General features: G+C 38.0%; 1 protein-coding gene across 1 annotated transcript in view; it reads left to right on the top strand.

Annotated features, from left to right (window-relative positions):
* The first annotated feature begins 1,363 nt into the window (after window positions 1-1,363).
* TACR3 (tachykinin receptor 3) overlaps window positions 1,364-11,654 on the top strand; it is an 88,813-nt gene continuing 78,522 nt past the window's right edge. The window contains exon 1 of the mRNA XM_049630948.1: window positions 1,364-1,911. Coding sequence (XP_049486905.1) covers window positions 1,364-1,911 — 548 coding nt within the window. The remainder of the gene's footprint in view (window positions 1,912-11,654) is intronic.

Raw genomic sequence — 11,654 nt, 5'->3', positions numbered from 1 at the left:
CAATGTTTTGGGGGGAGTTGCTAATATGTTTAGCCCTAAATCCCTTTATTCCTGACCCCAAGAAAATAATAAAGAAGAGTTTCTGCTCTGGAACATACTAATAAATTGCCTGTAACATCCATCTAAGCACAGACTACTTCCTCTTGCTTGTACCCTACAGAGCCCTGCTGCTCACATGTTGCCAGCCAAAGCTCAGAAGTCAGGCCCTCTGGTCTGCACAGGACACTAAGGTTACAGTCATGCATCCTTATCAATGTGTCCTCACGTCAGTCCCGAAAACCAAGGCGCCAAATGTCCAAAGCCGTATAACCAAATGAACGTGTTTAAGTTGCTTACAAGATATGTTCACGCCAGGGAAATGAAAAGATGCAAGTCTCCTCATCGTATTTCAAGAAAATCGATGATCTATCCTCGGTGGGTAACTGCATTCCAACAGGAGAATCCATAGTCTCTGCCAGGGAGGAAGGCGGAGGAGACTGGTTTCTGGTGACGGAGATTAGAAGAGGAGAAACGGGTAGACTTTGCAAATGGGATCCAGAGGAAAAGGGATCTGGTACGTGAGAACATAAACAAGCAGCAAGTGGGGAGAAATTCCAAGAGCCAGTGACACCTAACAAAATGCGCGTCTAGCTGTGCCCCCAGCTTGCGGCAGGTAATAGCCACACAAGCTCTTTCTGACAAATCTCTCCGCATCGTGCCTTCGCCCTGGAGGTGAATAGTTTAATTGGTTTAGAAACGAGCAGCCCATAATAGATGTCTGAGAACACAGACCTCAGTAAAAATATCTTGAAGTTAAGAGAGGAAAAACAATCTCGTACAGATTTTAATTACAGCTGAGAAAGTGCAGTCTTTCCAGAGCGTCTCACCGCGCCGAGCGCCTGCTGCGCGGCTACCAGTAGCGAATGAATGAAATGCAAAAGGGGAGACGGAGGAAAGGAGTGCAATCGTAGCCCTCGAAGGGGTTCGTCAGCTCCGCGGCCCCCACAACGTCACCAAAGCCGGGACTGTAAGAGACTATAAAGCCCGCTGCAGCGCCTGAACCTCAGTGATCCAGCCGGTGCCCGGGAACTCGCGCAGGGGCGATCCCGGAGTTCCCCGCAGGTGACAGCTCCTAACAACTCGCTTCTCGACTGTCTCATCCTTCCTGCCGGCTAGAGACGCAAACTCCTCGGAAAAAGTGCTTCCCCCATTACCCATCACCTGCTGGCTCAAAGCATTTCTTAACCATCAAGGGCTGCGGTAGCCTCTCTACCTTGCTTCCAGGCGGAGCTGAGGTCTGCCCACCAGCAAAGGGACCAGGAAGCAGAGAAGACCTTCGGCTGGCGTCCGTGAGTGGGGAGATCGGGGCTGCAGACTAGCTTCGATGGGTTCTCTCCCCGCAGCCGCGAACTGGACCGACCGCGCGAGCACGGCGGGCGCGGATCCCGGGAACCTGAGCGCTGCGCTCGCGGCAGGGGCCGCTCCGGGGGCGGCTGAGGCTGAGTGGCTGCACCTGCTAGTCCAAGCTGGCAACCTCTCGGCCTCGTCCTCTGCCCTAGGACTGCCCGCGGCCTCCCCGGCGCCTTCGCAACCCCGGGCCAACCTCACCAACCAGTTCGTGCAGCCGTCCTGGCGCATCGCGCTCTGGTCCCTGGCATACGGCGTGGTTGTGGCCGTGGCGGTGTTCGGGAACCTCATCGTCATCTGGATCATCCTGGCCCACAAGCGCATGAGGACCGTTACCAACTACTTCCTCGTGAACCTGGCTTTCTCCGACGCCTCTATGGCTGCCTTCAACACCTTGGTCAACTTCATCTATGCGCTTCACAGCGAGTGGTACTTCGGCGCCAACTATTGTCGCTTCCAGAACTTCTTTCCCATCACAGCGGTGTTCGCCAGCATCTACTCTATGACGGCCATTGCCGTGGACAGGTGAGGAGAGAATAGGGAGGAAGGAGGGAGAAGGGAGAGAGAAAAGCTGGGCAGTGGGACAATGTTACCAATGACAGGGTGACAAGATGGATTTGATAAAAGGAAAGGACTAGGAAAGAACTCTTGGAAAAAGAAGTCACGAACACATTGATAATGCCCCAACTGGCTGAACCAGTTTCTGCTTCCATGGCTTCCCCCATTCTCCCTCAACGCCCCCTGATCTCTATTAATGGCATCTGGAGGGACTGAGAAGACCAATGAGAGAGATAGGGAAAGTCTGTCATTCCAAGTAGGACAAACTCAGCTAGAAACACTTAATACGAGCTTTCCCAAATGGATGCAAACAATTGCTGCAAAACTTACGTTCTCTGTAAAATGTATTTTTTGGTCTTCCTTCTCTCGTTAGTCACTATTCTGTCAGAGAAATGGACAATGAGTCACCCTCCATCCTTCCTCCCTCTCTCTGGTCTGCTGGTCCTCATCCCCACCCATCCTATTCTCTATCCTTGCTCCAAAGCCAATAGTGGTTTGGCCTCCCAGTCATGGAACATCCATCAGAGGTAATAATACCTCTCCAAAAGATTGCTGTATGCTATAAGTTTCTACAGGGTCTTGGGTTAGATTTCACTTTTAATAATCTGGGGAGGCTATAAACTGGATACATCCTGTGCCTGCAAGATTACATACAATCTAATGTTTCAGATAACGGGCAACAACAACAACAAAATCCCAAATAATAAATGGTTACAAAACAATACACACCACTTTATACATAGCTATTTAAGGTAATTTTTTAGAATGTTCCCCCATCTACAGTGAGGATTCTGAGATTCTTAAGCAATTAAAAGAAGCTCCAATACTTTTCTGGTATCTAAATTTTTAGTATTTGTATTTGCTCTCTCCTATTGAACATTATGAACTATGCATACTTGTGTCAAGACAATGGTAAACCCCTACCTATTATTGAAAGCTGTTTATACTCTAATTCAATATTATTCTAAAAAATCAATAACAGTTGATCCCGTCCCTGTTTTGTGATTGGCAGCTTCACGGGGGATGTGTGGGGGTGAAGTGACTTTAACTTCAAGACTCAATGTCCTCAACTTTGAAAAGAAAAGTGAGCTTCTTTCTATAGCAACAAAACTGTTTCAAAAGAAAATGAGACAATATTCTCACTACATTAAGCCACTACTATGAGAAAAAATAAGACAAAACCAACTCTTTCCGTAAATCCATCCTCTGCATTTACCATTTTGAAACAGTGAGCACAAACTACTTTCACATGCTAGGCTTAGAGGATTAAACTGAAAGAGCAATGGTTAGTTGCCACTAATGAGGATAAATAAGCACAAAATCACATTTTTCAAAAGCCTCTGAAACTGCTAATCTTCCCTTTATCCCTGGTCGTCTACATGTATCTCACCCTTTCACTTTTGTGGGGTCAGAAGTGAGTATAAAGAAGGAACTGAAAAAATCAGCTCCAAGTTGAGGAACAGGAGAAATTGCCTCTGACCTTGCTCTACCAAGATATAAATGAATGTTCCTTTGGTTTGAGCGTCTGCCTTTTTGTTTTGTTTTGGGTTCCTTTCTAATCCATTACGTGTAAGCATGTGACTTTTAATGTGATCAGGAGGGACATTAGCATATCATGTTATAAAATTCTCTTGAATATTCTTCTTGAGATATTAATAATTCATTATGAAATTTGATGAAAATTTAGTGTGTGTGAAATTGATGTTTCAAGCCTAAGGGGTCAAAAGGGGTATTTTTCCATTTATACAAAATCTGAAGTGGTCTTGGAATTACTTTAATTGATAATGTAATGTTATTTCAGTCACTGGCTTGAAATTAATGAATATTTTACTATTCATTACTATTTCTTTAGTAGAAACATTATTTAATCACCAAAACAATACAAAATTTATGGAGCATGAAATTTGCAACAAAATTTGAAGCATGCTCAGCTCAGATTCTGAAAATCTTTTAAAAACTGTAATTTATAGTAAGACTTTGGGTAGACCACTGATGAAATACAGAAATACAGAAAAACCTCATTAAGAAAATTTTTAGAATAAAATAGGACATATAAGTTATTAGATTTTCCAAAGTTTACCGTTCCCCAGAATCTTTCTGCACTAGTGTCTTATCAAACATGAACTGGAAAAGTAGTCCTGTGATATTTACAATTACTTTATAGATTCAAGTTTACATGCTTGACCTCCTCTGAGATATTTCAGGTGAGTCGTGGCGCCTTTGGTTATGGCTGCATAGACTCTCCACTTCATATAGAACAAAGGTAACAGTATGTACTCACAGAAATCATATTTTCCTGTATAATTAATGCTTTCTTGAAATAATCACAAAGGTTATTAGTTCCCTAATTAGTTCTTATTGAGAAAGGAATACATCATTTAAACTGCAGTGTGAACACTTGTCTTATTGAATTCTATTTCCTACCCTCATTTAATATAAACTGAATTGTATCCTCCCAGCCTCAATAGAAAACATATTTAACTCACTCTGTCCCTCTGCATAAAATCAAAAGATCTTCTGAGCTTAAAAACTATTTCAGCTTTGACACAGGCACAAATGGATTTTCTTCAGCTGCAGCAAAATGCTTGCAATCTCCTATGAACTTGGAAATTTTAGACCTGATTGTAGATAATCCCTTAATGAACACCTGTATTTCATAAATGGAGAACCTTACGGTAACGGTCACACATTTTGTTGAATAAAAGGCACTGCGTATTTCTTTAAGTGTTTGGTACTCATTCTGCACTGAGAGAATTGCTTGCTTTCTACTTCGACTTTTTTTTTTTTTTTTGTATAATATTAGTATCTGTACTAACGATCTGAATGTGAGATCACAGGTTCTGGTCTCATCCTGAGACACATTACCTTCTGCTTTATTCGAAATCTGCAAAACAGTTTTTATTGGCTTAGAAACCATCTTTCAGTTCTACAAAGTTTCCTTTTGCCTGGAAGGCTACTTCAGCATCCCTACACACCCATAATACACACACACATGCACACACACACACATACTGGAATTCTTTGCCAACAAGGTCATCGTTTCTCTTCACCATCCTTCCCAAATTTGCCATTTTGAATTTTAACATTTAAATATAACATTTATCTAAAAGATGCTAAGCTTTCCCAAGATCATACAATAAAGCCGAGATTCAAACCACTGTAATCCACTCAAGGGCCTGTGCTATTCTCAGCCTCTATGCTATTATGGCTCCTAAGGAATTCTGATGATTGAAGAGTTTAATTAGACAAAAATTATTACTTTCATTTAAATTAGAATTCAGTGCTTATTTATAGTACATAAACTATATAACTATATATATATTATATCTCTTACATGTGTAATAAACACATTATATATATATATATATTACCTTTGTTTTAATTAAGTATGTAGATATTGGAAATATATAAAAATATTGTCATTTGATTCATTTATGGCATATACTACTTGATATATGGGAATATTAAAAAACAGAAAATATTTTCTTCCATTTTCTAAGTGCATTTTTGAGATCAAGTTAGAAGCTCTAGGAAGGTTTATTAATATATAGTGAAGGACAATTTCCAAGCTCATAGGCCAGTATTAATTGGAATATTTAATTAAAGAATTTTTAAAATGACATTCACTGTTTCTTACCTGGAAACCTTAAGGAACTAATTCAGTATGTTTTATTTAATAGTCCAAAAACATTAACAAAATAACAAAAAATACCTTATATTCTTGAAATCCAGGGACACACCAAGTATGGATAATTATTATTTTTTTGAAGTTTTTTAATGTTTATTTATTTTTGAGAGAGAGACAGAGACAGTGACACAGCATGAGTGTGGAGTGTGGGAGGGGCAGAGAGAGAGAGAGAGAGAGAGAGACAGACAGAATCTGAAGCAGGCTCCAGGCTCCAAACTGTTAGCACAGAGCCCTACGCAGGGATCAAACTGACCAACAGTGAGATCATGACCTTAGGCAAAGTCAGAAACTTAACCTACTGATCCACCCAGGCACTCCTATACTGCAAATTCTTACAAAATTAGTCATGAGCACATGGTGAAAGCAATAAATATACATTAATCGAATGGGTAAAACATCAGATCATCACAGCATATGTCATCACAAGCGCTCTTATATAACTAGCAGAACTCCAGTTGATATTAAGGTTATATTCACCATAATGGGAAAGAATATATTGAGAAAGAGTTTGCAGCATATTTAACAGACCTAGTGTAAAAACAAAACCTTTAAAATATATAACACTCTTACACACTAATAAGAACATATAGTACTGTATGAAAAGAACCAAAGTCATAAAGAGTTGATAGAAGAAAAATTAAAATGTCTAACAAACATAAATTTATGGGTTGCCTACATTCTGTATCTCCCTTTCTTCACCTGCTATTTTCTCCTCAAGCTACTTAAATCTGATTTCATCTCCCAACACTCTATCTAGAGAGGCTTGTTGTGAAATCCAGGGGGCATTTCAGTCCTCAACTTCCTTGATTTTTCAGTAGTGCCTACCACCTATCATGTGGCTACTGTTTCTCGGCTTCCAATTTCCCTGGTCCCCTCCTTCTTCTTTGGCCTGTCTTCCATGCTTGTATTTCTGATTCTCTGCCTCTATGTAGTGATTAAAGAAATAGGTTCCTCAATGCTAAATCCTGGGCCTGATTTTGTCCTAACTTTATTCTCTCTCCCCAAGTAAACTCATCTAAACCCATGGCTTTATTTTTCACTTTTGAATAAAGAGTTACCATTTTTTTCTATTATCAAATTGGTTTTCTTTTGGATTATAAAAATGCATAACAATCTATACAGTAGATAAATATAAATGAATTAAAAATTAAGACTGGAGAAAATAAAGAGAGAAAATACAAACAAAATCAGGGTGAAGTTGTAACATGGATAGAGTCCTATCATTTATGAAAGAAAGAGTCCTAATCGTTTATGAAAGGTGAACTTGAAATATGTCTGAGACTCTTAATATACATGCAAAAGAATACAATTAGTAATATAGTTTACACTATCTATAAAAACAATACATACACATTCCTTAAGGGCTAAGGGATTTCTAGTATTGAGTTTCAAGAAATTCTTTGTATGGGTAATAAAGAGGACACTGTCCTCAACCACATTGTCACAATGCAAAAGCAGGTTTCCTACAGATGTTTGTTAAATGTTCCTCTGGGTGAGCTAGAGGCATGTGCCAAAGCAGAATTCAGTGAATGAAGTCTCCAGGGAACCAAATCTCTATTTGGACAGTTTCCAGGTGGCCAGATTTGATGCACTGAAGAAATTATAAGAAAGGATAAAGCACATTTCTGCTAGAAGTATTTTCCTCACCTGAACTTTGGATATATCTTGGGAAGCAGGTAACTCAAAGTTGTAATACACAGCTAAAACTCTCCAAATCATCTTTATTCCAGCCCCTAATCTCTGATCCTTATATATCCTCTATACCAGTCTTTTATTGCAATGTATTTTGTCACTCATTCATTTTAAGGGGCATATATGCAACAGTGCAAAAATTCCAAATATCCAACTCTCATTTTCGTGATATATTTATATATATCTCACATATATGTATGATATACATACACACACTCTGGTGCACAGTAAATTATACACATGCATAAATATAGATTTCTTTCCTTAAATTACTAAAATAATGTCACATTATTATGTCACTTAAAAAAATTTTTAATGTTTATTTATTTTTGAGAGAGAGACAGAGCACAAGTGGGGGAGGGTCAGAGAGAGAGGGAGACAGAATCTGAAACAGGCTCCAGGCTCCCAGCTGTCAGCACAGAGCCTGATGTGGGGCTAGAACCCACAAGCCGTGAGATCATGACCTGAACAGAAGTCAGACACTTAAATGGCTGAACCACCCAGGTGCCCAAAATTATTATGTCATTTTTAATTTAACAAACTACTAAACATTTATTGAACAAATTATAAATCTTAGACATTATTTGATATGAGAATTAGAAATGTATCTTACTCTATAATGTTCTTTAATTTTTAATAGATAATACGTATATTTGGTTTAAAACTCAAAAAGTAACTGGCTCACAATTGAAAGTCCTGTATCTAAACCTTCTTCAAGCTCTGGTCATGTATATTCAATTATCTACTTGAGATTTCCACCTAGATGTCTGAAAAGCTCCTTAAACTCCACCAAACATGTTATCTTACCTCTAAACATTTTCCTCTTCCACTGTTCCCCATTTCAAGACACAGCACAAGGATCCATTCAGTTGTTCAAATAGCTCCCAAGTCTATTACCTTTTCTCTGTCTCTGTCTCCACTTCCCAAGTCCAAGCTACCATCATGGTCCTATTGTAAAAAAAGAATGATGCTTTTAAAACATATCTAAGAACATGATTCTTCACCCCTGCTTAAAACTCCTACCATGTTTTCCCACTGCTCATGTGAGAAAAAGAATATTCTTAAGCCAGACAATAATGACTGACAATAATGACCTGTCCAATTTAATCTCATACGATAACTCAGCTGCCTAAGCTCTGTTCCAGCCACTTCTATCCTCTTTCAAGTCCCTGAATGTATGATGCTATATTTTTGCCACAAAATCTTTGAACACAGTACACCATTTCAAATTCCCCTCTGCCAATTCGTCATAAGTTAAGTGTACTCTTCTATTAGATAAGAGCTCAAATGTCACTTTCACAGGGAAACCTTCTATGAGCCTCCTAATTTAAATAGATGTCCCTTTATCAACTCTTTTAGCACATGTCTGTCATGGCATTTTTCACATATTAAAATTCATATTTATATTTAAGACTATGTGATTAATAATTTCCTCTAATAGATTTGTAAGCACCATGAACACAGGTTTCATTCTGATCTGAGTGCTCTTTGTATCCTTATGCCTGTCATACCGGTTTGCACATGATAAGCACACAGTCCAGACTGCTGAATAAATGAATCAGAAGAGTAATTAAACAAATGGAAATTAAAATAATGAGATATAAATCTTTATCTATTAAAATTATCAGACATTGGCACGTATGTAGTGAAAAGAGCATTTTTACACAAACTTTTAGGTTGAACCTTATGCAACTGCCATTTTTTATCATTTAAAATGTCAATTACTATTTCATATGGTTTAGCCTAACAGTTGTGTATATTTTGTCAAAATTTTTCAGGAGTTCAATTTGCCAATATATTCAAGGATATTTTTCAAACTAAAATTCAAAGAACTGAAAACATTAAAAATTCCAACAAAAGAAAATGATAGAGTAAATAATGAGGCATCTAAAAAATGAAATTCCATGTAGAGATTTATTTTATTTTATTTTTTTCATTTTTTTATTTTATTTTATTTTTTTTAATATATGAAATTTATTGTCAAATTGGTTTCCATACAACACCCAGTGCTCATCCCAAAAGGTGCCCTCCTCAATAGCCATCATCCACCCTCCCCTCCCTCCCACCCCCATCAACCCTCAGTTTGTTCTCAGTTTTTAAATCACATTTGAATACAACATAGGTCCTTTCAAGTCTCCAGGTACACATGTATTAATGTGGTAACATTAGCATAAATATCCAAAATTTTTAAAATGTTATAACCTTTCCTTATAAACCCCTTCTTACTAGTCTCCAATGATTTCAGAGTCCCTAGGGAGGTATGACAAACAGTTCATCAGTAGTCCCCTTTAGCATTTCTATTTCCCCCATCCCACACTAGCGAAAAAAAGAAAAGAAAAGAAAATCAGCATCCTTACATTGGTCCAGAGCATGACAGTTTCTCTGGATGGGGAAGCCAAGTCCTACTCCAGATTGTTGTTTCGGGCAAATTTCATCTAAATCTGCAAAACTCGTAAGTCACAAACTTTGCCCTCGGCTTGAAATTTTTGTTACGATTATTTGTGTTGAAAGAGACTTTGGAAGAATGATCTTGTCCCTAATCTTTGCTCCATTAACAATTTCTTAATGACTAATATTCCTTCATCTTCTACTTGCAACTTTCTCTCCCTGGGGCTCAACAATAAATGGCATGTCCAGGATGAGGAATTGTCCATACCTCCTCTCCCCCATGCCTCATCACTCTGAACATAAATCATTTTTATTGAGGTTTGATCACTGGTACATTAAATAAATTCTGCAAAATATAAAATTGGGATTGGCAGACCTACCACTTCATTAGACACAGAGTTTGAATCCCATTGAGACTCAGCAGGATCTCTAACACATGAAGAATTTTTAGACTATGGATTAACAGTCTAATATAATTCTATACGTGCAGTAAGATTGACTTGCTCTGATTGGTGAGACTTTCTCAGTAATTTTATTTTGCTTTGTACTTTTTTAATTATCTATAACAAAATGCACTTCTTTTACATGAAACAAATAATTAAAGTTCTGGAGATTGATGGTGAAGGCTGCACAACAATATGAATATACTTAATACCTGAGATGTACACTTAAAAACAGAGAAAACAGGGATGCCTGAGTGGCTTAGTCGGTTAAGCATCTGACTCTTGATTTCAGCTCAGGTCATAATCTCATGGCTGGTGAGTTCAAGCCCCACATAGGGCTTTGCTCTAATAGCATGGAGCTTGCTTGGGATTCTCTCTCCCTCTCTCTCTGCCCCTTCCCAGTTATCTCTCTCTCTCTCTCTCTCTATCTCTCTCTCTACCTCAAAATAAAAAAAATAAACTTTTAAAAAATTGTTAAAATGGTAATTTTATTTATATTTTGCCACAATACAAATTTTTTAAATATTAATTAAAATACATATTTTTAAAGAACCAATAGTGACTCTAAGGTATATGCCAAACAGTTTAGACTCCAGAATAGAACAACAACTTGATTAACCTTTGTACAGACATTTTTGTGGTAGATGTGTTATGGCAACATTATTAAACACAGTTTCTAAGTTGAATTCAAATTTATGAAGAAATCTCTGGCAAGACAGTACTATTAACATTATAACAGATTATTTTATAGGCTGTGAAGTCTTTTTCCCAGGAATTGTATAGCGATATCTCAGCTGTGTGGAATAATTTAAAAGCCTGGCTAAAGGTACAAGGATAAATTTAGTTTGGTATGTGACATAGGTTTTTTTATCTTATTTTATTTTTAATTTTTAAAAATTTACATCCAAATTAGTTAGCATATAGTGAAACAATGATTTCAGGAGTAGATTCCTTAATGCCCCTTACCCATTTAGCCCATGCCCCCCTCCCACAAGCCCTGCAGCAACCCTCAGTTTGTTCTCCATATTTATGAGTCTCTTCTGTTTTGTCCCCCTCCCTGTTTTTATATTATTTTTGTTTCCCTTCCCTTATGTTCATCTGTTTTGTCTCTTAAAGTCCTCATATGAGTGAAGTCATATGATTTTTGTCTTTCTCTGACTGACTAATTTCACTTAGCATAATACCCTCCAGTTCCATCCACATAGTTGCAAATGGCAAGATTTCATTCTTTTTGATTGCCAAGTAATACTCCATTGTATATATATAACACATTTTCTTTATCCATTCACCCATCGATGGACATTTGGGCTCTTTCCATACTTTGGCTATTGTTGATAGTGCTGCTATAAACATGGAGGTGCATGTGTCCCTTCGAAACAGCACACTTGTATCCCGGTGGGTGACATAGGTTTTTAAATATTTGCTTAAATCCCCCATTTTGAGCTTTTTTTATCATCTATCAGATATCTTTCTTCCCATCTGCTCAAGTATCAAGGTTA

This window comes from Panthera uncia, chromosome B1, assembly GCF_023721935.1.
Source record: "Panthera uncia isolate 11264 chromosome B1, Puncia_PCG_1.0, whole genome shotgun sequence".
Classification (NCBI taxonomy): Eukaryota; Metazoa; Chordata; class Mammalia; order Carnivora; family Felidae; genus Panthera; species Panthera uncia.
The sequence above is the reverse complement of the archived record's forward strand: the minus strand, read 5'-3'. Positions and strand labels throughout refer to the sequence as shown.